This window comes from Benincasa hispida, chromosome 4 (genome assembly GCF_027475165.1).
Source record: "Benincasa hispida cultivar pf3 chromosome 4, pf3_genome.v1.1, whole genome shotgun sequence".
In the NCBI taxonomy this organism is placed as follows: Eukaryota; Viridiplantae; Streptophyta; class Magnoliopsida; order Cucurbitales; family Cucurbitaceae; genus Benincasa; species Benincasa hispida.
Window position 1 is genome coordinate 48788695 of NC_143481.1, and position 23486 is coordinate 48812180.

General features: G+C 29.8%; 1 protein-coding gene and 1 non-coding gene across 5 annotated transcripts; both read left to right on the forward strand.

Annotated features, from left to right (window-relative positions):
* Nucleotides 1-3369: 3369 nt before the first annotated feature.
* TRNAP-UGG (transfer RNA proline (anticodon UGG)) lies at nt 3370-3441 on the forward strand. The gene has a single exon. It is a non-coding gene; the product is annotated as a tRNA-Pro (tRNA).
* Nucleotides 3442-11835: 8394 nt separating this feature from the next.
* On the forward strand, nt 11836-14351 carry LOC120076481 (BTB/POZ domain-containing protein). Of its 4 annotated transcripts, none has more exons than XM_039030321.2 (5): nt 11858-12086; nt 12180-12325; nt 12414-12461; nt 13147-13262; nt 13535-14351. In XM_039030321.2, exons 1-5 carry the CDS (start codon nt 11974-11976, stop codon nt 14147-14149), a joined length of 1038 nt encoding a protein of 345 aa, XP_038886249.1. In that variant the 5' UTR covers nt 11858-11973; the 3' UTR covers nt 14150-14351. The 4 variants fall into 4 exon arrangements, with proteins under 4 accessions (XP_038886252.1, XP_038886251.1, XP_038886249.1 ...); XM_039030322.2 differs by having other exon boundaries at nt 11860-12086; nt 13544-14351; XM_039030324.2 differs by lacking the exon at nt 12414-12461 and having other exon boundaries at nt 11836-12086; nt 13544-14351.
* Nucleotides 14352-23486: the final 9135 nt, after the last annotated feature.

Here is a 23486-nt window from a genome sequence, read left to right on the forward strand (position 1 = left end):
GTACGCAGTATTTGATAACAAAGTCACATGGCAGAAATAATCACATTGTCGTACAAATCTTGAAGAAGTGAGCATAGACCTTTCTTAGTAGGGTGACCATAGACTTGGTGAATATTATTCCACGTTCTTTTTAATATATACATATTTTGTTTGTCGACATATCAACATTTCTATATGTCTACAAATTTTATTATATTATAAACAAATTAAAAAAATATATCTTTTTTTAAAAAAAATAAATATATAACAAAAATATCATTAGTATGGATTATTTTTATTAATTTTAAAAATTTTGCTATATTTATAAATATTTATGCTAATTTTGCTATTTGTGACAATTACTCTATTAACGTTTGGTTTTTTTCTCCTTGTTGTGTTCGATTAAAATATTCTAAATATCCACCTTCAGTTTACAAGATAACAAGTCCCTTTCATATCTCTACGATAATTTGATATTGTCTTCTTAATTTTCATTCCATCTAATTATTACCTCTTTTTATACCATTGTTTAATTCATTGAATGAACTTTGATTTATATGATATTTTATATAATAAGTTCAATCTCTAATATATAGTCTTTTGATTTTTTCTCTTGAAAATCTAAGGAAGTTTTAACCTCTTAAATCTTCTTAAACTTTTAATCTGAGAATTTTTGGGAACTTAAAAAAGTTTGTCTTCCATATTTCAACCATCAATTCTTGAGTTAAAATTAATTTCAACCTTCAAGTATGCTTTAGCTTCCTTAATCTTTTCACTCTCAAGTAGGAGTGTCCAAAAAATCTGATCAATCCAGTCCAACATAGGTTCATTTAAGTTTAGTTGAGTTGGAATAAATGAAATTTGATGAGTTGGATTGAATATGAGTTCACTCAAAAAATAATTGGATTAACCTGAACTTATTATTAATTTTAAAAAGTATGTTTTTTTTTTTACTTCCAATACAATTATATATACATACGTTTATTTTAATTTTTTCATAATTTTTTTATTCTCCAACAATTATTTTAACACTATGGACAGAAAATTTTCATAATATAAATTGAAAGTAATTTTTAAATGTTAATAAAATAATTAGATAATTTTTTTACATATTAACATTTTGTTTCTTTTTAAAACAAAAATCTAAATAATGACCTGAGTAAACTCAAATCAATCCAGCTTAAGTATTTTATGATTCGATGGAGTTGGGTTTATTATTTAACGATGCTTATTTGGCTTAAAAAAATTACAACTTAAATAATTAGATTTGGTCTAAAAAGTGACTTGGACAAAACATGGTGCTTGGACTCAACCTTTTCTTTGGTCCAATTTTCCCTCATTGAACTTGAATTGAATTGGATCTCAAGCCCAATTGACAATTTAACCAAATTGTATTCTCCAACAACTATTTTAAAAATACGGTATTAATCAAATCTTTTTTCTTTTATGTATATATATGCATCTTCTTCATTTCTTTATCTTATTATGTTTTTCTTTACATTGTTTTCTCATCAAAACTAGCTTTTAATTTCATTAATTTTGTAGTTCGTGAGATTAAATTTGAGGACAATATGTTTTGGTCAAGTTTTGTTTCATTGAAATTTAATGCATGTTTGAATTTGATTTTAAAATTGTTAAAATCATTTTTATCACACTTAAAATATCTTCGAAATGTGTCTTTCATCACCCAAATTAATTTAATATTCAATTTATATTTTTAAGCATAATTTTTATTTTATCAAAATTGGCTTTAAACTATTAAATTTATGTTTTATAATAAATTTTAAAATGGACAAAGTAATAACCAAAGTGTCGCATTATGCGAGTGGCTGGCATGAAAAATAGTGCTTTTTTTATTTAACTTTAAAACATTTTTTTTAATGACCTTCTTATATATGAAATATCCATTTACTATTTCACTTAATTTATCGCGATATATATATTTTTTTTAATTTCATCTTTAAATTATGTTACACGTATGTTGAAGAGTGGATTTAGTATGGATTCAACCCTTCTCAATGCTCTTTATATAATATATATATATATATATAAAAGGTTGAGATAATAACAAAATCACTAACTAACCTAATGTAAAATTACTTTCTAGCCCCCCTCTAGAACCAAGTTCAAGTTTCATTCATCACATTTATTTTTATTAAATTATATATAAATCTCCGTCAATAAAATTTCTAGATCCACCATTGCGTATGCCATATATAAACACGATAAGATAATTCTTATTTAAGATGTTGATTTTTTCGGTTGATTTCTATTTTATTTATTGCTTTAATTATAAAAAGAAAATATCATTATCGGCACTACAATGGAAGAATATTTATCGACTCATTTTGTCTATATATCTTTTAATAATTATAGTAAGTATAAAATATCATGATTTAATGCTAAAAATATATTTGGATGAATGATCACGTTCTTTCTTTGTTACTACTGGTTGGGTTGAAGGTGGTATATCCTTTGATGTATGAGTGTGTTTTAGACCATAGATAAAACATCACGATCTAAAAATGGAAATATGTTTGGAATGGACAATCACATCATTTATCCCATTACAACTATCCAGATCGAAGTGGTTAGATGATGAAGAGGTGTAGCATTTCGTGTATGAGATTGATTTAGACGATAAATATGAAAGCATCACGGTCTAACAATGGAAATATATTTAAACCGACAATAATATCTTTTTCCTTCAAAAATTTTAAAACTTTATATTTTGTTTTCCCTTGCAAATAGTTACGACTTTTGGTATCAAGCTAAGGTAGAAAACAATATGTAATCATATATTTTTTTTTCTTACAAAAAGAGAGAGAGAAAAAATTATCTTTTCAGTCACCAAGTATTGAAGAATATGCGCATTTGGTTCTTAAGTTTTAAAAATTTATCTTTTTAGTCCTAAAAAAAATAAGTATATTTGGTCCTCAAATTTTCAAAATGTACCTTTCTAATCATTGAGCTTTAAAACTATGTTTAAAAGATCTTTGAAGAAAGGATGTAGTTTTTAATAATCATTCTTCTAATTTAAAATGTTATATGATTATTTAAAATAATAGTATAAAGTTACTAGAGAGATTTTTTTAAACCTACCTTTAAAAATTCAGAAACTAAAAAGGTTTATTTTGAAAACTCAGGGACGAAGTAAATCTATTCTTATAAAACTAGGAACTAAAAAGATTCTTTGACTGCGATTGCGAGTGTAGATCAGGAAATAAGGATGATTTTCGGGATCAAACACACTTATTCTTCAAAACTTGAGAACTAAAAAATGATAATTTTCCAAAAAAAAAAATCGAAATAAAGCTATAAAAGTATGGGCTAGAAATTTAAAATAGCATCCAAGTTTGATAATGATAATGAATTATTAGTTAATGTGAAGGGCATTTAGTCTAGTGGTATGATTCTCGCTTTGGGTGCGAGAGGTCCCGAGTTCGATTCTCGGAATGCCCCTTTTTATATTTTTTTTGTCTTAATCTACAGAATTTTATTACTATTAATTATTATTTTTCCTTCGTGGAAATGGGCTGATTTCAGGCCCAATTCTTTTTAATCGAAAAGTCCAGCCCAACTGTGAGAGCGTCACTGATATTGGATCCAACGGCTCAATAAAACTACAAAAATTATAGCATATAGCATTTTTTGTACACAAATTTCACAAACATCATCTTTTTCCCCCAAAAAAAAATAAAAATAAATCAGCTTTACATCCTCCAAATCCAGCTACTTATTTATTACCCCAAAATTTTTATAATATTCTATTTCTTTTTATCATTCAATGGTAGATTTATGATTAATAGTAATTTTGAATGTCATATTTATGTAATGTCAAATATATCATTAAATGTATATTAAATATCATATTTTTATCTTCCTGACTAAAAAAAAATCTTGCCAGTAATCTATTGAATTTATTTTCTTTAAGAATCCACAAAAATTCTTAAAAAAGACATCATTATAAGATTTAGTTCCTTATTAATTTAATAAACTTCGGTAAGAAAACAACTATACAAAGAATTTTCTCATCTTCAAAAATTTTCCACACAACAGCTTTTTGTCCTCTCTATTTTGCCCTTCGCCATTTTTTCATTTCTTTTTTTTCCCCACAAAAGAAAAGACTTTTGCACAAATGAGTAAATTTTTGTTTCAATATTTCATTTTATTTTTTTAATTGTGTTTCTCGTTTTTTTTTAGTTTATCTAATTTAAGTTTTTAAAATGATTGATTTTTGTTTGACTTATTAAATACAAAATAAAACAATTTGAACTTACACATAAAATTGAAAATTTAGAAAATTTTAAAAGTAATTTGGACATGTAGTTGTCAAATTCATGAAAACGAAAATATAGAAACATTAGTATGTTAATGAAAGTTTAATAGATTATTGAGTAGATTTTGACCAATAAGAATTAGGTCCAATGTTACTTGACCTAATTTTTCAAAATAAGATTTTATAACCATTTTCAAACTTTTTTTTTTTAATTCTTCATTTTCTTCATATCGCTTAACTTTCATCATTCTCTCTCCCTCCCTTCTTCTTCTAGACTTTTTTTTTTTTTCTAGCTCTTTGCTCTCAATTTCATTTCCGATAGCAACAATGAATAAAGTCGTTCTAGTTCTAAAATAAACCAAATGTAAAGAATAAGAGAGTAAGTAAGAACCAGAGCAAAAACAAAAAGGAATGAGCAATGAAAAAGAACCAAAATAAGAACTAGAAAGCGAGCTAAAACTAAAACAACCGTGAAAAAATAAGATTAACATTACTATTATAATTTTTTTTTTAAAAAAAAGACAATAACAAAAATAAAAAGGATAAAATATACTTTTAGTCCTGAGATTTGAAGTTAATGTCTAGATTTTTCCGGTTGATGTCTGCTACTTTTTGCCATCGCCCCCCAATGAAGAATAAGGATTATGTTGCATCTTCTGCCACCAGGTGAAGAATGAAGGAGAGACTTTGCAAATCCAACTAAATTAGCTAACCAAATATATACAAAATCAAAAGTGAAAACAATAAAATTCTCCAAATTAAAATCCCATTTTCTATTTACGAATGAAATGAATTAGAAGAAAGTTTGATGTACAAAACTTGGAAAAAATGCAAAGAACCACCACTCTAGGAATTGGTTTTTTTTTTTTAAAAAAAAGAGGAAATCAATCACAATGTGCCATTAATAAAAAAAAAATCAGAACATCACAAAGTGAAGGACAAAAATAGAAGATATTTAAATAAAAACATAAATGGTAGCTTGAGTTCTTATATCCAGACAATGAATACTCCAACTATGTAATAGGGGAGGAATAGGCATCGATGGTAGAAGCAAGACAGACACGAGACAACAATACTGAAATCGGGCGGAGATGGAGACCACATAAATATTAGTTTTATTAATTTAATATTAGATGGAGGTTGGAGAAAATTTATGTAATGACCCGACTTTCTAGGACTTATACTAGGTCGTTACTACATGCATACATGAATCTTAAAATGACTCTCCCACAAATATTAACTAAAATCAAAATAATTTTATTAAATAAATAGCTTTTGTAAAATCTAAATGACCGAAAATCTTTGGTCGAGGTCCCCCTGAAATAAAAATAAATTTCATAAAGTTTTATAAATAAAAATTTCAAACAATGGAACTCTAAGTTCAAACATCAAGACTAGAATTTAAAACATGAAAACATGAAAGGAAGCATCTCTCTGGTCCCAGTGGCACAATCATGGATTCTTTTTTTCATTCGTCGGTGTGTTCTTATCCTATCTGAAAACATAACATAATAAAGAATAAGTATAAAATACTCAATAAGTAACCCCACTACTGGGGTCAGGCTCTGCATTTATGTCCAATAAATGCAACTTTCTAGTGAAACAAGGAAAAACCTCTACGAATCCTGGATGGTCATCTAATGGATAATGAACCTGTCCTACCGTAGGTGAGACGTACCCACAAGCCTTTGGTGAAATCCCGGAGGAGATCACTAACCTTTGGTGAAGTCTCGAAAGAAATCACAACCTCTGGTGAATCCTGAAGGAGTCACAAACCTTTGGTGAATCCCAAAGAAAACACAAATCTCTGGTGAAATCTCGAAGGAGATCAGTAACCTCTAGTGAAATTCTGAAGGAGATCACTAATCTTTAGTGAATCTCGAAGGAAACACAAACCTCTGATGAAATCCCGAAGGAGATCACTAACTTCTGGTGAAATCCCGAAGAAGATCACTAACCTCAGGTGAATCCCGAAAAAAACACAAATATTTGGAAAAATCCCGAAGATCACAAACCTCTAGTGAAATCTCGAAAGATATCACTAACCTCTAGTGAAATCCCGAAGAATTTCACTAACTTCTAGTGAATCTTGAAGGAAACACAAACCTCTGGTGATTCCCGAAAGAAACACAAACCTCGGATGAAATCCCGAAGGAGATCACTAATCTCTGGTGGGTACACGATTATGGGTATGGGGCAACTATCACTAACATAAATATCATGCAATAAAATCAGAATTCCACAATCATGGAAATATATCATCATGCTCATACATTCTTAGAACATATCATATAAAACTTAGTTCATGCTTATTCATCCTCATAAAATATTTCATAAAATTCTAGATCATGCACATTCACATAACGTGCTTCAAGCAGAATTATCGTTATACTCATATACTCTCTCTAAAATTAGAGTAAGATTACTTACCTTGGAATTAATTCTAAATAACTAGCAATTCAACTCCGCAAAACCTTGAATCTTGAATAAATCCAAAAACATAAACCAAAATTAAATCCGACGTTTAGGATACAATTCTAATCACAACTTAACCCGAATGTCTCTAAACAACTTACTCAACATGTGGTTTGATCCAAAATCACTTCGAAGCTTCAAAATCATCACGAACCAACAACTATATCACCAAAATAAACCTTTAACTCTAATGGACAACAAATTTAGACCTTCTAATCCAACCTCCAAAAATCACAATTAAAATAAAAGTTGAGCCAACACTTAGTGGGTATCCAAAAATTCTCACCAAAGACCCCAGATCTTACAAAAAAGGATGCGTAACAATTTTAATCTTATCAGAAAGCATCTTGAGAGTTTGTAAAACCCAATTTCAACATCAAGACAATATAGGTAAGCCAAAACATAAACCAAAATTTGATGGGTATTCAAGATCTTCCAAGAAAACCCATAAAACACCAAATAATATACCCAAAATATCAATTCCGGCGACAATGGCACTAGCGGCAGTGGTGGCAACGACAACCATAGGCGGGTGGCGGAAATTGCTATTGGATGGCACAACTTGTTTAGGCTAGCGGCTGGTATTGGGGGTCTTGCATGAGGAGGGTTTGCGAGGATGAGAGAGAAGGGATGTTTCCAATTTTACAGATTCTATGCAACAGTTATTACAGATAAACTAGTACTTCAAACAACGATCTAACCGTTCAAAACAAGACCTTATACATCTCAAATAGACTAACCAAATTTCAGCACGATCCAATGGTTCAAACTCTAGAAATAGACAATTTTGTGGAAGTTTTTGCTGAAAAACCGAACTACTGTCTTTCTCTTCGATTTTCTGCCTCTTTTCACTCTTATTTAATTTCAAATATCTCAATTCTTTCATTTTTTTTTTCAAATTTTAAAAAGATAAATCATATATTTTATCATAATATCTCCAAAATCTCCAAAAATTCTATAAAGTAATAAAGTAATTAACATCTCAAATTACCTTAATTTAGGTTCCAAAAACCAAAATTAAAGGGCATAAAATCCATCAATGATCAAATTAAATTCTTCCAAATATTTAAATCAATTTAAAACCACATAAAACTAATTATCTCCTCAATTGTTTTAAGTTGGCTCCAAAATCCAAAAACTAAAGAAAATTAAAGCCCAACAATTTAAGATAATTAATCCTAATTTATCAGAAGCTCGGGATGTTACATTATTCCCACCTTTAGAACTTTCGTCCTTGAAAGTTCAAATTTTGAAAAAGCTTTTGATACCTAGTTCTCACCTTATCCTTTTGTTTTGGAATTGCTTCATCGATCGAAGTGAATAAGTACTTTAAACTTTAGTTGCCCATAAAGATCTATACCTTCTCCCCATTTAAATAACATCTCCAAATTTCCAAAGCAAAGACAGTTCAAGTCATACCCAAATGTTCGTAAACATCCAACTCTTAACTTAGAGAGTCAAACCAAACTTAGTCCTTGATCTCAAAATATGAATTTTCTTTATATTCTTAACATAATAAAACCTTTCCTAAATACTATTGTTTTCTTCACACTTATCTTTGTTGAGGCCAACAAATTTTAAGGCGCGCTTTCCATTTCCCAAGTGAAATATAATCTCTATACCAAGCAAGTCATGTGATTATCTATATTAATCTACAATTCAATTCCAAACTTCAAACTTTAGAAGAGAGTATCCTCCACCAATTAACATTGTTTTTAAACTCCAAATACTTATCCTCTCTCTTAATTAAACTTGAGTCCTTTCATCATAACAAAAACATAGACAAAACATAGGCACTTTTGAAGTATCTTGAATACAATCCTTTACAATTCCTTAACCTCTCAAATCCACTTTTTTTTTTCCATCCATCAACAATCTTAGTTTCATGTTTGTCATGTGTTTTACATTGGCACGACTTCCTTTATGCACCCATACTCCCGTTATCCTCAATAAAATCGCAATGCAAACTTATAATACATTCTATATTGGATAGTCTTTGTTACTAAGAACTCCACTTTCATCTCTCTTTAACTTTTTTTTTTCCCACTTCAAGTCTTATGTACTTTTCAAATTATAACTTTAGTTTTTAATCAGATCAACTAAACTAGGTACTTTTATGAAGATATTCTTCGCCTTAAGTTCACTTACTTTCCAACTTGAACCTTCCTAACCCTTTAGGGCATAGTACATGAAAAAAAAACCCAAGGTACCCTATTTAGTCCATTACAAGAGTAATGATAACCTATCAAAAGCTTTAATCAATAGCCAACAACTCCAACTAGTAATTCTTCTTCCTTTTAGGCATGTGTATGAAGAACCAAAACACAACATCTTACTCAATCCATCAATCTTCAACACCACAAAAAAATGACCATGAACTATTAATCATTTCAACATTTCTCTTGAAACATTTTGACTTTAATATCCAGTAGCCTTTAATAGAGTTATAGTCTATTCTTCCTTTCTTATTTATAAAGCTACGGTAGCCTTATACTTGAGTGCATGCCTTGCGAGGGGTATTTATTCGTTCTACCACCAACTTCATTATTTAATGCCAAAATATATCACCATTCCTTAGTGAATTCTTAACTATACTACTTTATTCTTTGGCTTAGATAGATACATCATTTACTATTTACACTGCCATATCATAACACTACATAGTTCATCAGATTTAAAGATCTTTGAATTATCTATTATTTCTTAGCAATCCTTTCATAAGATAAAATGGTGTTAAGTAACTTTTAACATCCATCGGTTTGTTTTAAGTCTTACTGAAAATTCATCTCATACTAGCTTCCATATAGACATTACCAAGCAATAAAACATAACTTGTGATATCAAACTGAACAAATATTTTTATGTAAAACTTTTCATAGTACTTTGGGACAGTTGTAAATATAGACATTAGACCCAAAATATTAGCAGATATAACATAATGTAAAAAAAAAAATACAAATATGGTCAAATTTAAATAGTCTATCAGTGATAGACCATATTATTAGTAGGAGTCTATCAGTGATAGACCATATCACTGGTAAGAGTCTATCAATGATAGAAGTCTATCGTTGATAGACTTGTCTATATTTACAAAATTTTTTTAAATGATATTATACACTTGGTTATTCCTAAAAATGCTACCAATTGCAATTACCCTAATACTTTTACTACCCGGACATACCTGGTGATGACGAAGAATCTGTTGATGAGCCATAGGGACATTCTAGACTTACAATGTAAGTCAGCCTACAGAACCTAAGACTTAGATTTTGATACCAATTATAACGACTTGACTTTCTAGGACTTATACTAGGTCCTTACTACATGCATGCATAAATCTCAAAACGACTCTCTCATAAATATTAACTAAAATCAACATAATTTTATTAAATAAATAGCTTTTGTAAAATCTAAATAACAAAAAATATTTGGTCGAGGTTTCCCTAAAATAAAAATAAATTTCATGAAACTTTATAAATAAAAATTTCAAACAATGGAACTCTAAGTTCAAACATCAAGACTAAAATTTAAAATATCAAAATATGAAAACATGAGCGGTAGCATCTCTCTGGTCTGAATGGCACAGTCATAGATTCTTTCTATCATTCGCCAGTGTGTCCTTATCCTACCTAAAAACATAACATAATAAAGAATAAGTATAAAATACTCAGTAAGTAACCCCACTACCGGGGTCAAGCTATGCATTTATGTCCAATAAATGCAATTTTATAGTGAGACAAGCAAAAACCTCTACGAATCCTAGATGACCATCTAATGGATAATTGAACCTGTCTTACCGTAGGTGAGATGTACCCACAAGCCTTTGGTGAAATCCCGGAGGAGATCACTAACCTTTGGTGAAGTCTCGAAAGAAATTACAACCTCTGGTGAATCCCGAAGGAGTCATAAACCTATGGTGAATCCCAAAAGAAATACAAACCTTTGGTGATTCCCAAAGGAAACATAAACCTCTAATGAAGTCTCAAAGGAGATCACTAACCTCTGGTGAAATCTCGAAGGAGGTCACTAACCTCTAGTGAATTCCGAAGGAAACACAAACCTCTAATAAAATTCCGAAGAAGATCACTAACTTCTGGTGAAATCCCAAAGGAGATCACTAACCTCTAGTGAAATCCCAAAGGAGATCATTAACCTTTGGTGAATCCCGAAGGAAACACTAACCTCTGGAGAAATCCCGAAGGAGATCACTAACCTATGCAGATTCTACAGATTTTATACAGTAGTGATTACAGATAAATCAAAGCTTCAAACAACGATCCAACCATTCAAAACGAGACCTTATACATCTCAAACAGACTGACCAAATTTCAACACGATCCAACGGTTCAAACTCAAGCAATAGACAATTTTCTGGAAGTTGTCCCTGAAAAACCGAACTGTTGTCTCTCTCCGATTTTCTGCCTCTTTTCCTTTAATTTCAAATATCCTAATTCTTTTTTTTTTTTTCAAATTTTAAAAAGATAAATCATATATTTTATCATAATATCTCTAAAGTCTCCAAAGATTCTATCAAATTAATAAAACAATTAATTTTTCAAATTACCTTAATTTAGGCTTCAAAAACCAAAATTAAAGGGCACAAAATCCATCATTTGATACAAATTAAATCCTTCCAAACATTTAAATCGATTTAAAACCACATAAAATTAATCATCTCCTCAATTGTTTTAAGTTGGCTCCAAAATCCAAAAACTAAAGAAAATTAAAGCCCAACAATTTAAGATAATTAACCCCAATTTATCCGAAGCTCGGTATGTTACAGTTTAAGAAGGCGACGGAAAAGAGGAAAAGAGGAGGAAAGCCACATCAGTAAAAAAATAAATTATTTTTTTTTACAAATAAGCTAGCAAGCTCATCATTTAATGGACACGACATTTTCAACTAATAGTTCAAGTAGCTTCAAGGATTATTTAGAACTATTTTTCAAACTTCGAATACTAAAGTATTTATTTTAAAATCATGGGACTAAATAGACATCAATATCAAACGTCATAGAAAAAAAAAACATTTTACCCAACAGAAACAAGCAAAAAAAAATAATAATAATAATAAAAATTGAAAGCTTTATCTTGAAAAAAGGTAGTCAACTCAACCCTGATTTAAGGCTCCAAAATGAATCCCAAATTTAAGCCTTAGTGGTGAAGTACCTTTGTAATATAACTCGTCCACTGTCTCCTTCATCTCTATCGTAGAGTACAAACCAGTTGCCTTGCAGAGCTATGGTTGATTCTAGGGTAGATACAATTTCAAGGTTAGCTCAATGGAGGATCGACAGCCTCGGCCCTTGCAACTTCAAGAAATCCGATCCTTTCAAGGTCGGAATCTGGAATTGGTACTCTTCTCTCAACAACTTCATTTCATTTTTCTTTTGTTTTCAATTGTAGTTATTCTTAGTCTGTTCTTGAATTTATCTACTGGATTTGAGGCATTTGTCGGTCGAGAAGAGTCGATATCTGCACGTTCGTTTGTTCCCTGAGCCGTCGAAGATCGCCAAGGAACAGCCTCCAATTGCTCGGTTTTTTATTCGAGTCTCTAGCGTTGGACCCAACCGTAGACCTTCTGTTTCTCCCAGTATGTGTTCTGATTATCCACTTGAGTGATTTTTTTTTTTTTTATACTTTTTTTTTTACTTTTGAGCTTTGCATGTTGTGGTTGAGAGCTTTGAAGCTGTATTCATTGAGGAAAGCGGATGGGATTGAACAACTGTGTGAGTTAGATGAGCAATTTCGAACATTCTCTGTTTTTCTTCGTGATTTTCTTTCTCCTTGTAATGAACTTTTATTCAAGTGTTAGTGAATCCTTTATGCGAGATCTGTTATGTGTGGCAATCCATATAGTTTCATAGTTGAAATCGTTTAATAATCTTCAATGATTATTGAATTTCACTTATATAACAGTTCCCATAATTTTTGCTTAAATTGTTTTATGGGAATCATGAATAATTTTCTTAGATAATACATGTGCAGCTATTAACATCTTGTATACTTCATCAAACAAAACCGGATTATTTAGTACCAGCTTTTATAACTATTCGTTATGATTTCTTCTCCTCGTTGTTCTTGGGCATTGCCTGTGTGGATCACATATCTTTTTCCATAGAATATAATACCCTTCCTATTATTACTAATTCATTGAAGTATCTCCATGTAATCTTTTGATTTTCAGATGTCAACATGAAACAAATCTTGGGGAAAATATGTCGAAGTATCATATATAATTGACGTATTTTAAGGCTTTTCTGTATTGGAAATCTGTTATTTAGTTTAGACCACTTGGAGCCTTCGATCCAATTATTGTTTTCAAATCTTGTTCTTTTTTGGTCAAATGGTATGATGTTTGGTTTGATGATACTCTGAAATACTCAATTTATATGTACAGTTCTTCTCCTGTAGTTCATGAAAAACTTCTTCGAACAAGTGAAGACTTTGTTTGGGCTGTTGATTCCACCTTCCATGGTCGCTTCATTGTTGATGTCGAATTTCTTGACTTGAAGATCTGCCCTATGAATGTGAGTTCCAATACTTAGTCTGGTGCACTAAAATTACATCTTGAGAGATTGGTTCAACTTAATTTCAATTCAGCATATGATGCCCAGTTCTTGTGATAGATTTCTGGAAATTCTGATTGTAGCAAAAGGTATTTGGGGACGTTGACCGTAATTTGTCTGAAAATCTGCTCATTCTGAAAATCCATGTAGAGATTTGACTGTGGCTGAACATTCTCAGATTTCTTCTGCTTACATTTGCTAGCCATAGTTTATCTAACAGTTGAATCTGAAAGGGTTTGAAGGGAGGAGAAGCGAGTTCTATATGGCCGATGGAGGGGACGATGCAATCAGTATCATCTCAAAGCACTCTTCAATGCCTCTCTCGCATGCTAGACGAGGCTATCTATGCCGATGTCACCATAAAGACGATTGATGGCACTTTACAAGCTCATAAAGCCATTTTATCGGCCAGTTCTCTGGTTTTCAAGAGCATGTTCCATCACAATCTCAAGGAAAAAGAGTCTTCCATCATCTTCATAGAAGACATGACTCTAGAAGCCTGCATGGCTCTGTTACGTTACTTGTATGGAACCATAACTGAAGACAACTTCTGGAAGCATCGACTGTCGCTTCTTGGGGCAGCGAACAAGTATGGTATTGTAGACCTAAAAGATGCGTGCGAAGAGAGCCTCTTGGAAGACATAAACTCGGGGAATGTCCTTGGGAGACTGCAAGAAGCATGGCTTTATCAGCTGCATAAACTGAAAAAAGGATGCTTAGCATACTTATTCGATTTCGGTAAGGTTTACGACCTTAGAGACGAAATAAACGACTTCTTCAGGCAAGCGGACCGGGAACTGATGATGGAGATGTTCCAAGAAGTGCTTACAGTATGGAAACCAGTTTAATAACAATGAATTTCCATCCTCACCATGTGTGAAGCTTTGTAGCTTTACTTACATTGATCAATATGTATATATATGTAAAGGGTATTTTGGGACAGTGGAAACCAGTTTAATAACAATGAGTTTTCATCCTACATCATGTGTGAAGCTTTGTACTTACATTGATAAATATGGATATATATCTGTAAAGGGTATTTTAGGACAACATGCTCTTTTCTTTTTTCTCCTTTCCCACCCCCCTTTTTACGGTGATGATATGGCTCTATGTTGCAACTAGTGAGGTTGGAGTTATGTGCAATTTGTTTCTATGTGACACAAAAATTAGAAGTTATTGGACTTATAGTAAAGTTTTTAAAATTAAGAAAAGTTCTTTTTAAAATTTTTTACAACAAATATGTACTTTTGAAGGCAAAATTGGTCCCTCTCCTCAAAGGGTTAAAATTACTTTTTTTAATGATTTAAAATTAATTTTGGTAATAAAAAGTTTATATTTAAAAGTGTAAAATTAAATATTGAATTAATTTTAAGTGATTAAAGACGTATTTCAAAATAATTTTTGAATATGACAAATATGATTTTAACAATTTCAAAATTCCTTTAAAGTGATTTTTCAGACTTGTAGTCGAGGCATTTACTTATTTTTATTTTTTAATACAATAAATATGAAGTATAAAAAGTAAGTGTATAACCTATCGATGATAAACTTTTGTTAGTGATAGGCTCTATCATGGATAGAACCTTATTAGTGATAGACTATCCATGATAGAGTCTAAAGTTTATCAATAATAGAGTTTATTGCTAAAATGTTACTATATACTTAATTATTAGTCTTAAAAAGTTTAAGTTTTGTTATATTTGTAAATTCTTTATATTATAATATATCTGCTAATAGTTTGGATTTGATTGCTATATTTACACCTATTTTTTTTTTAGAATAAATTAAAAGAACATAAAAAAGAACAAATGTGAAATAATAAATAACAAAATATACTTTATTAAACTTCGATTCTAAAAAGACCAATATGTCCCGGATGCAAAACAATTTTTGTAGAGTAGTGTTTGCCCAATTCGAAGGTTCAACTTGTAAAGATAGCATTTTTCAGAAAAAAAAAAAAAAAAAAAAAGGTAAAGATAGCCACTCCCATATTTGTTTATTTGACCATAAATATTTTTGTAGTCATGAATGAAGCCACGTAGAGGCTAGGAACCCGTGTCCCTCTCAATTTATTCATCTTTTATATTTGTATTTTTAATATAAATTATAAGGTAATATATATTAATACAAATATAAAGTTCAAGTATAATAATAAAGACATTGACTTGTTGGCATGTAGTGTTATTTGGTTGTCAATAGATACGGTTTGACTCTACTATTTGTAACATTTTATTTTAGATTTTGTATGAGATTTGGACATAATTTTTATATTCACATTACACTTTATATATTTTTTATTGTTTCCATGTTATTTTTACATTTACATTTACTTGTATAGGTTTTTAAAATTAATTTCACAGTTCAAGCAAGAGGATTATTTGTTGTTACTCGTTTGGATATTGAACTCGGTAAGTAAGTTAGACTTTAAGTTTTTATGTCTTTAAATCTATATAATAAAATGTAATATTCTTATTATTAATACTTTTGTAGAGTTAATTCAAAATTAATATGGAGAGATATTATAAAAGAAAAACAACATCAAAGATTGTAGATGTATCATTTTTAAAGAAGAAAAATGTTTTGGATTCTAATCGAGTTTATACAGAAATCAATCTATAAAAACTACCTGTAGATCTTGGTCCAAGAACCAAAATTTATGATTATAATTATAATATTCGAAATCAAGTTCGTATAGCATATTTACTAAAAAGTTTTTGTCAGCCTCGAAATTATATTTTTCTACTTAAGAATTTTGGTACAAAGTCAAGATGATCTAATACAACTTGGTTATGTGTATTCTAATTAGTTAGAATATAACATTTCAAAGGATGCTACATTTTATTTATGTTATATTCTATTAAACTAGAAGTACGTAAAAAGTCAGGATCAATTTCAAAACATGAAAACACGTAGAGGCTAATTGCAATGTAATAAATTGATTAATATATAAAGTTATGAATATATATATATATTTTTATATTCATTTATTGATTTTTTTATTAGACTTGTACATATAGTGTCTCATATAAAATTTATGGCTCTACCACGGTATTTATAGTAAAACAATTGCGAATTTCAAACATTTTGAATTTTTATAATGATAATTGTTGCTTCATCTAACTTGTTAGAATGGGTGATAAATAAATATTTAAAACATATTCAATGAATTAGGTTAGACATCAAATTATGAAATGGATTAAGAAGATGGTTTTTGTACAAATCAACACCGTATAAGCTAACATTACTTTTTGTGTTAACAAATTAAAATCAAAATTTTAATAGTTTTAATTATTAAAATAAAATAGGGATTTTGACTTTTGAGAAACCAATACTAAAATAGAATTTTAAACCTCGACTTAGGGCTGTCCCAATTGGCTAAGAAAAAAGTGTTTTTAAAGTAAAAATCATTTTTATTTAGATTCATTTGATAAAAACGGTTTAAAATATATTTTAAAAATGTTCCAAAAGTTATTTTGAATAATTATCAAACATTTGATTTTTTTCAAAATGACTTATTTTCAAAATTAAATACTTAAAAGATTAAACTCAACATAGAGTTAATTGCATCTTATGACTGTTGTTGTAGTGTCATTCCTCTCATCATTTGCCCTGTATGTATATTTTTATTTATGGTATTTAATTTACACCCGTGAATTTTGGAGTCTTATCAATTTAAATCTCGAGTTAATAGTTGTATCAATTCGAACCCCTAAATTTTTGTAACTATATCAATTAACACCTTAATTCAAACTTAGTTCGAAAAATGTCGTGCGAAATATATACTTGTTTTAATTAAACTTCTAAAATGTTATAAGTGAATCAATTTAGAATATTAAGATTATACATTTAAAAGTTGTCCATGCATTCATTTCTTACATTCATGGACAACTTTTAAATGTATAATCTTAATATCAATAAAATGAACGATTAAAATTGATGCATAGTCAACTTTCAAAAGAATTTTTAGAGGGTCTAAATTGATTTGCTAACGAAAATTTAAAAATTTAATTGATAAAATTATAAGTCTCATATGGTGTTTATATACATATAGGAGCGTAAACTTATATTTTCTCTTTATTTATTTATTTATGAGTACATCCCATTTGTACTAAAGACCGGTTTTAAGAATGATCTTGAGATAATTTTTATGAAATCCTCAAGTCAAATGAGATTATATATATATATATATATATATATATATAAATGTATGGAAGAAATACTAATAAAGGGCTTCCTTTAAAAGCTATTTAGTGTTGTGAACTTAAAAAGCACAACAGACACACGGATACCAATAAAATATAATATTAATATACATATAATATAATAATAAAATAAATAAATTAAACATAATATATAAGTATATGAAATAAATAAATAACAAAAGTAAATAAAATAAAAAGGATGGACTTCTCCACTTTCCAATCTTTTTTTAATTTACCTAATGTGTGTATTCCAAAACCCACAAAATGTCACTATTTATAGGCAATTTGACAAGTAGGGAGTGGATTACATGGACACTAATAATGTGTAATATTGAGACACATGGACAACACTTCGGATAATGAGGGCATGACACATAGTCATTGAATACTAAGCATGAGCATCTAATGAGCATCTATTATCATAATATCTATAATACTCCCCTTTAGATGCCCATTATATATATGAAATATGTTTCGTTAAAACCTTACTAGGAAAAACTATTGGAAAAAAATATTCTAGTGAAGGAAAAAAAATACATATTTCATATAATCTAATACTTTTTAAAAAGAATACAGTATATTTACTCCCCCTCATGGTAACATCACTTGAGATCTCTGAGTCACCGAATTCCAATATTGTGCACCAATTTCGCAAAGGTTGTGGTTGGTAATGATTTTGTAAATAAGTCTGCTACGTTATCCATCGAACAAATTTGTTGTACAGTGATGTCACCATTTTCTTCAAGACCATGAGTGTAAAATAGCTTTGGTGAAATATGTTTTGTTTTATCTCCTTTAATGTATCCTCCTTTGATTTGAGATATGCATGTTTTGTTGTCTTCGTATAATATCGTAGGAAGATTTTTACTAGAAGACAAACCATATGTTCTACGAATGTGCTGAGTCATTGATCATAGCCATATAATTCTCACTAGATTCGTGAATTACTAGAATTTCAGCATGATTTGAGGAAGTGGTCATTATGGTTTGTTTCACTGATCATCATGATATAAAAATTATTCTCCATGTACTAAGTAACATGTTTAAGATCTAGCTTGTATGTGTTAGATAACTAACCTACATCTTTGCAACCAACTCATAATTAATATATTAGAATAAAATGAATCGATGTAAACTAATTCTCAGATAAAACGTACCATATGTTTAACTCTACTCCAATATCCTCCTTTTGGAGGAATATCATATATATGTAACGAAATTACTGAAAAATACTACAAAGTGCAATATATAAACTAGTCAAGCTATATAAGTGCACTTATTTCTCAAAATGTATAGTTCTTCATACCTAACATTCTTCATCATCTTTTTGAGATCAAATGATATATATTTTTCACATCAAGTGAATGAACAACTATAGGAGTATTCAATGATGTACATAATCCACAAAAGAGCTTTGATGTATAAATTGATGCAATTCCATTTGCTCTATGTTTTATTTGCAAACTAAGGAAAAATTTATCATCTTAATTTCTTTCTTCAGAAATTCTATTGCCTTTGAAATCTCTTCAGGAGTTTTTGCTCAAATCATCAACATATAGTAAATCTCAGGTTGTAATTTCTTTATAAAAGGATATGGACAAATAGGGTTATTTTTGTACCCTCATGCCAACAAATATTGAATAAGATGATTATATCACCTTCATCAGGAATATTTTGTAGGAATCTCTATGATATATATATATATGATTCTCTAATATTTGAATTATAAGATTATTGCACCTTTAATTCTTCAGGAATTTTCATAAATAAATATCATTATTAAGATGTTTATATAAATGTGTTAAGACCGCATCCATAAGATGTATATTAAACTTTTCATGCACAATCAGATAAATTGATATCTCATGGTATTGTATATGAACCATTAGAGAATATGTTTTCTCATAATTAAAACCAGTCTATTGTGAGAATTATTGTAGGATTTGTCTCGCTTTATATCTTGTGACTTCACTCAATTTGTTTTACAAATACTTCATTTGTATTACACATGTTTGACATTCTCTGATGTTTGAACTACTAGTCCTCACGATTTAGAAAATGACTTTATTTATATTGGACTGTTCCTTTCCATATAAATCAATTCTTTCTATGTTGGTATTTTTCATACTCATTTTCATAAATAATATTATGAGTAACATTGTATGCAAAAATGTTGTCAATTTATATGGTTCAATAATTTATTGAGATCTCATTATTAATCTCATTTACTTCAATATTCTTATGAGTACTCATATCTAGGATTTCTTCTAGAGCATCCATATTCTTAATTGAGTCATTTATTGACTATTTCTTTTTCGAGGATTTTTATCTTTGGAATCGAATGGTCTATCATGCTTTTGGCGTGTCCCAGACTCATTAGTGACAACTTACTGCATTTAATGGGGTATTTGCAGCTAGTATATATGACTTAGTCACTTTCTTATCATTTATAAATGCATCTAGTAACTGATTTGTTATATTTGCAAAAGAATTATTTTTTGAACTTCAGGTACACATTGATTTGTACGGAGATCTAAATGAGACAATAACGATGCATTCCATGTAATTCCTTTTCCAACTTTTTAATTCCTCCCCCTAATGTTGGAAAATTTGTCTTATTAAAATGACAATCAACAAATTGTTCAGTAAACACATCACTCGTCAGGGGTTCAAGATATTTAATAATTTATGGAAATAATATCCAATATATATTCCTAACCTTTTTTGAGAACCTATTTTAGTGCGTTGTGGTAGAACAATTGGAACATATATTGTACATAAAAAAAATTTCAGATGGGAAATATATGGCTCACGGCCATAAGCTAATTATAATGGCGAGTACTTATGATAAGTTACTAGCCTAATGCGTACAAGTGACGCCACATGCAAAATAGCATGTCCTCATACAGATGTAAAAAGCTTAGCTCTTATAAGCAATGGTCTACCAATTAATTGCAAACGTTTTATGAATGATTCTGCTAAACCATTTTTGTATAAACTTGAGTTACAGGATGTTCAACATTTATTCCAATTGGCATACAATAATTATAAAAAACTTGGGATGTAAATTCACCAGTATTATCAAGACGGATGGTCTTAATTGTATAATCAGGAAATTATATTCTTAACTTAATTATTTGAGTAAGTAATCTTGAAAATGCGAGATTTCGGCTTGATAATAAGCACACGTGTGACCATCTGGTGGATGTGTCTAAATACCATAAAATATCTAAATGGTCCACTTGGTGGGTTAATAGGTCCACATATATCACCATGAATTCGTTTTTAAAATGTAGGGGATTCAATTCCCACTTTAGCTGGTGATGGTCTAATTACTAATTTTCCTTGAAAGCAAGCATCAAATGATAATGCATTAGATTGAAGAATCTTCTGGCTCTTCAATGAGTGTCTATTTAAATTCTCGATAATTCTTTCTCATCATTATAGACCCTGGATGACCTAATCTGTCATTCCAAATTGTAAATATGTCTGGATTCATAAACTTCAGGTTCATTGTTGCATATGTTTCAATTACTCGTATATGAGTATTATGAAGGGATTGGAATTCTTTGTAGTGGAAGCAATTAGGCACATTAGTCTCTAGATTTTGTTTTACAGAATATACAGAATTTAAAGTGATGGGAAATGATAAACAATTTTCACTTAAACATGCTATCTATTGTGCAATTAGAGAGGAGGAGATTAAGAAATCGCATACCCGTTGAAGATCTATATCTTCTTGTTTCCTCTCCACAACACAAACATGAACTGCTCCTCCCGATATCACGAACCTGGCACCCACGAACACAACGCAGTAATGGTGAAGAAGACACCACCACGAGATCTTCCTCATTATTTTTAGGAACGAAAATTGTACAGAGGTATGAGCTTGCACTCAATTTTGGGAAGAGGGAAGGAGATGATTGAGAGAAATCATCCGTCCAATCTCTTCTGCAAAAAACGCAGAGAGAAGGAGAACCATAGAGAGAGAATATTTTCTCTCTCCACCTCTTTTGTTACGTGAGAGAATGAGAGATTAGGGATGAAGGAGTAATAACTCCCTCCCCATTTTTAATTAAATTTGAAAGAATTAAATTCAAATTCTAAATTTGAATTTAATATATATATTAACCACTTTAAAATATATTTAAACTATATGTTATATCACATGTAACATTTAATCTATAGTTAATATTATATCACATATTACATAAGTTATAGTTTATTATTCTCTTAAATAACCTAAGGTATCAATATGAATCATGTTCATATTAATTTTAACGTACAGTTTTTATATGAATCACATTCATATGAATAAATATTTGAATCACATTCAAATAACAACCCCTCTCAACAAACTATATAAATTTAATATGAATCATATTCACATTAAATTTATATTAAATTTTAACATATAGAGTTTATATAAATTATATTCATATAATTAATATTTGAATCATATTAAAATATTTATTTCTCTCATAAAATTATATAATGTATCAACATACATTCTATCATAAAGTACCAACATACATTATTTAATTGTATCTTACACAATTAATTCCCTTTAATTAATTTGAACAATTCAAATTAAACCAAAATTAATTTTATTCTCATCAGTCCTCATTGAGCTAATGAGACGACTTTATGGATCTATAGATTGAAGTTCCAATGATACGAGATTAATTTATTAAACTCTTTTAATCAAATTAATCAACATTCATTAATTGTCGGTCACTCCACTAAAGACCGACAGCTGAACTTTTCGCACTATATATATATATATATTTCTGTATCTATTGGATATAACCAATTAACAGCGCGTTGACCCTTCACAAATTGCTCGTAAGTACAACTTGGTCAAATTACTATTTTACCCCTGTAGTTACATCTAACTCCTTAAGTTCTGCTGATTTCTCTAATGAACAATTAGTCATAGTTCAACTATGACCAAACCCCTCTCAGGCTAGGAGAAGTTGGGGTGTCTCATTGTTCAAGCTCTAGAATCAGCCCTTAAAGGAGCAATTTATTTTCTTACCCAATATAAGGAAGGAGTGAAATCCTTCATGTGTAGTTGTGTTCCCAACTCCCCAATAAGACGAATCCAAAAAATGATAGGCTTATTGGATCGGCGAATCTAGTCACTCTCACCTATACAAATCAAAAGATCGCCCTCATAGGTAGGAGTTCACAATTCACTTAGGATTAAGGTCAAGTTACCTAAGGTCATCCTGGTGAAATGTAAGTCTCTTCTAGCAATAACATTATAAAGAAAGACTTAACATTTTGTGGTCTGGTCTTTGTACAAACTCTTTTGTATAAGATACCCCGACTTACATATCTCCACAAAAATGATCACGATCAGATCATTTGTAATACTTTAGAACAATTGTAACAACTACAAAGCGGGTCGTATCAATAGTGTTACTATGATAAGACACCCAACCTTATCCATATTACTACAGACCATTTCAGTTATCACTTAAACATGATTCACCTGTATGTCTCAACATACATTCTTAAGTTACATCAGATAACCTTGTCAATGGATTATTGCACAAGTAATATAAAGTCAATCAACCATTGATTCAACTAACATAAAACTACGAGGTTTTAGGACATACAGCCTAACATATAATATAATCTAGATGATAAAGTAGACAACTCTTCCAATATACGTTTTTCACATGAGACGGTAGAAACGATATAAAGATACTCTATATTATTATTTCTATTAGTCTTAATATGATAACTATTGCAACGTATATCTTTAAAACTAAGTAGATTTCTCTTTAATTGACTAGAGAACAATGCATTGTCAATTGTAAATTTTGTTCCTCTAGGCAAAATAATATTTGATTTTCCAAAGCCTTCAATCAGGTTTGCAGAACCTAATATTGTATTGACTTTTGCTTCTAGAATTATCAGTAGGAAAATATATTTCTACTTGTAAGTATTGTATATGTAGTTGCCCTGTCTGCCC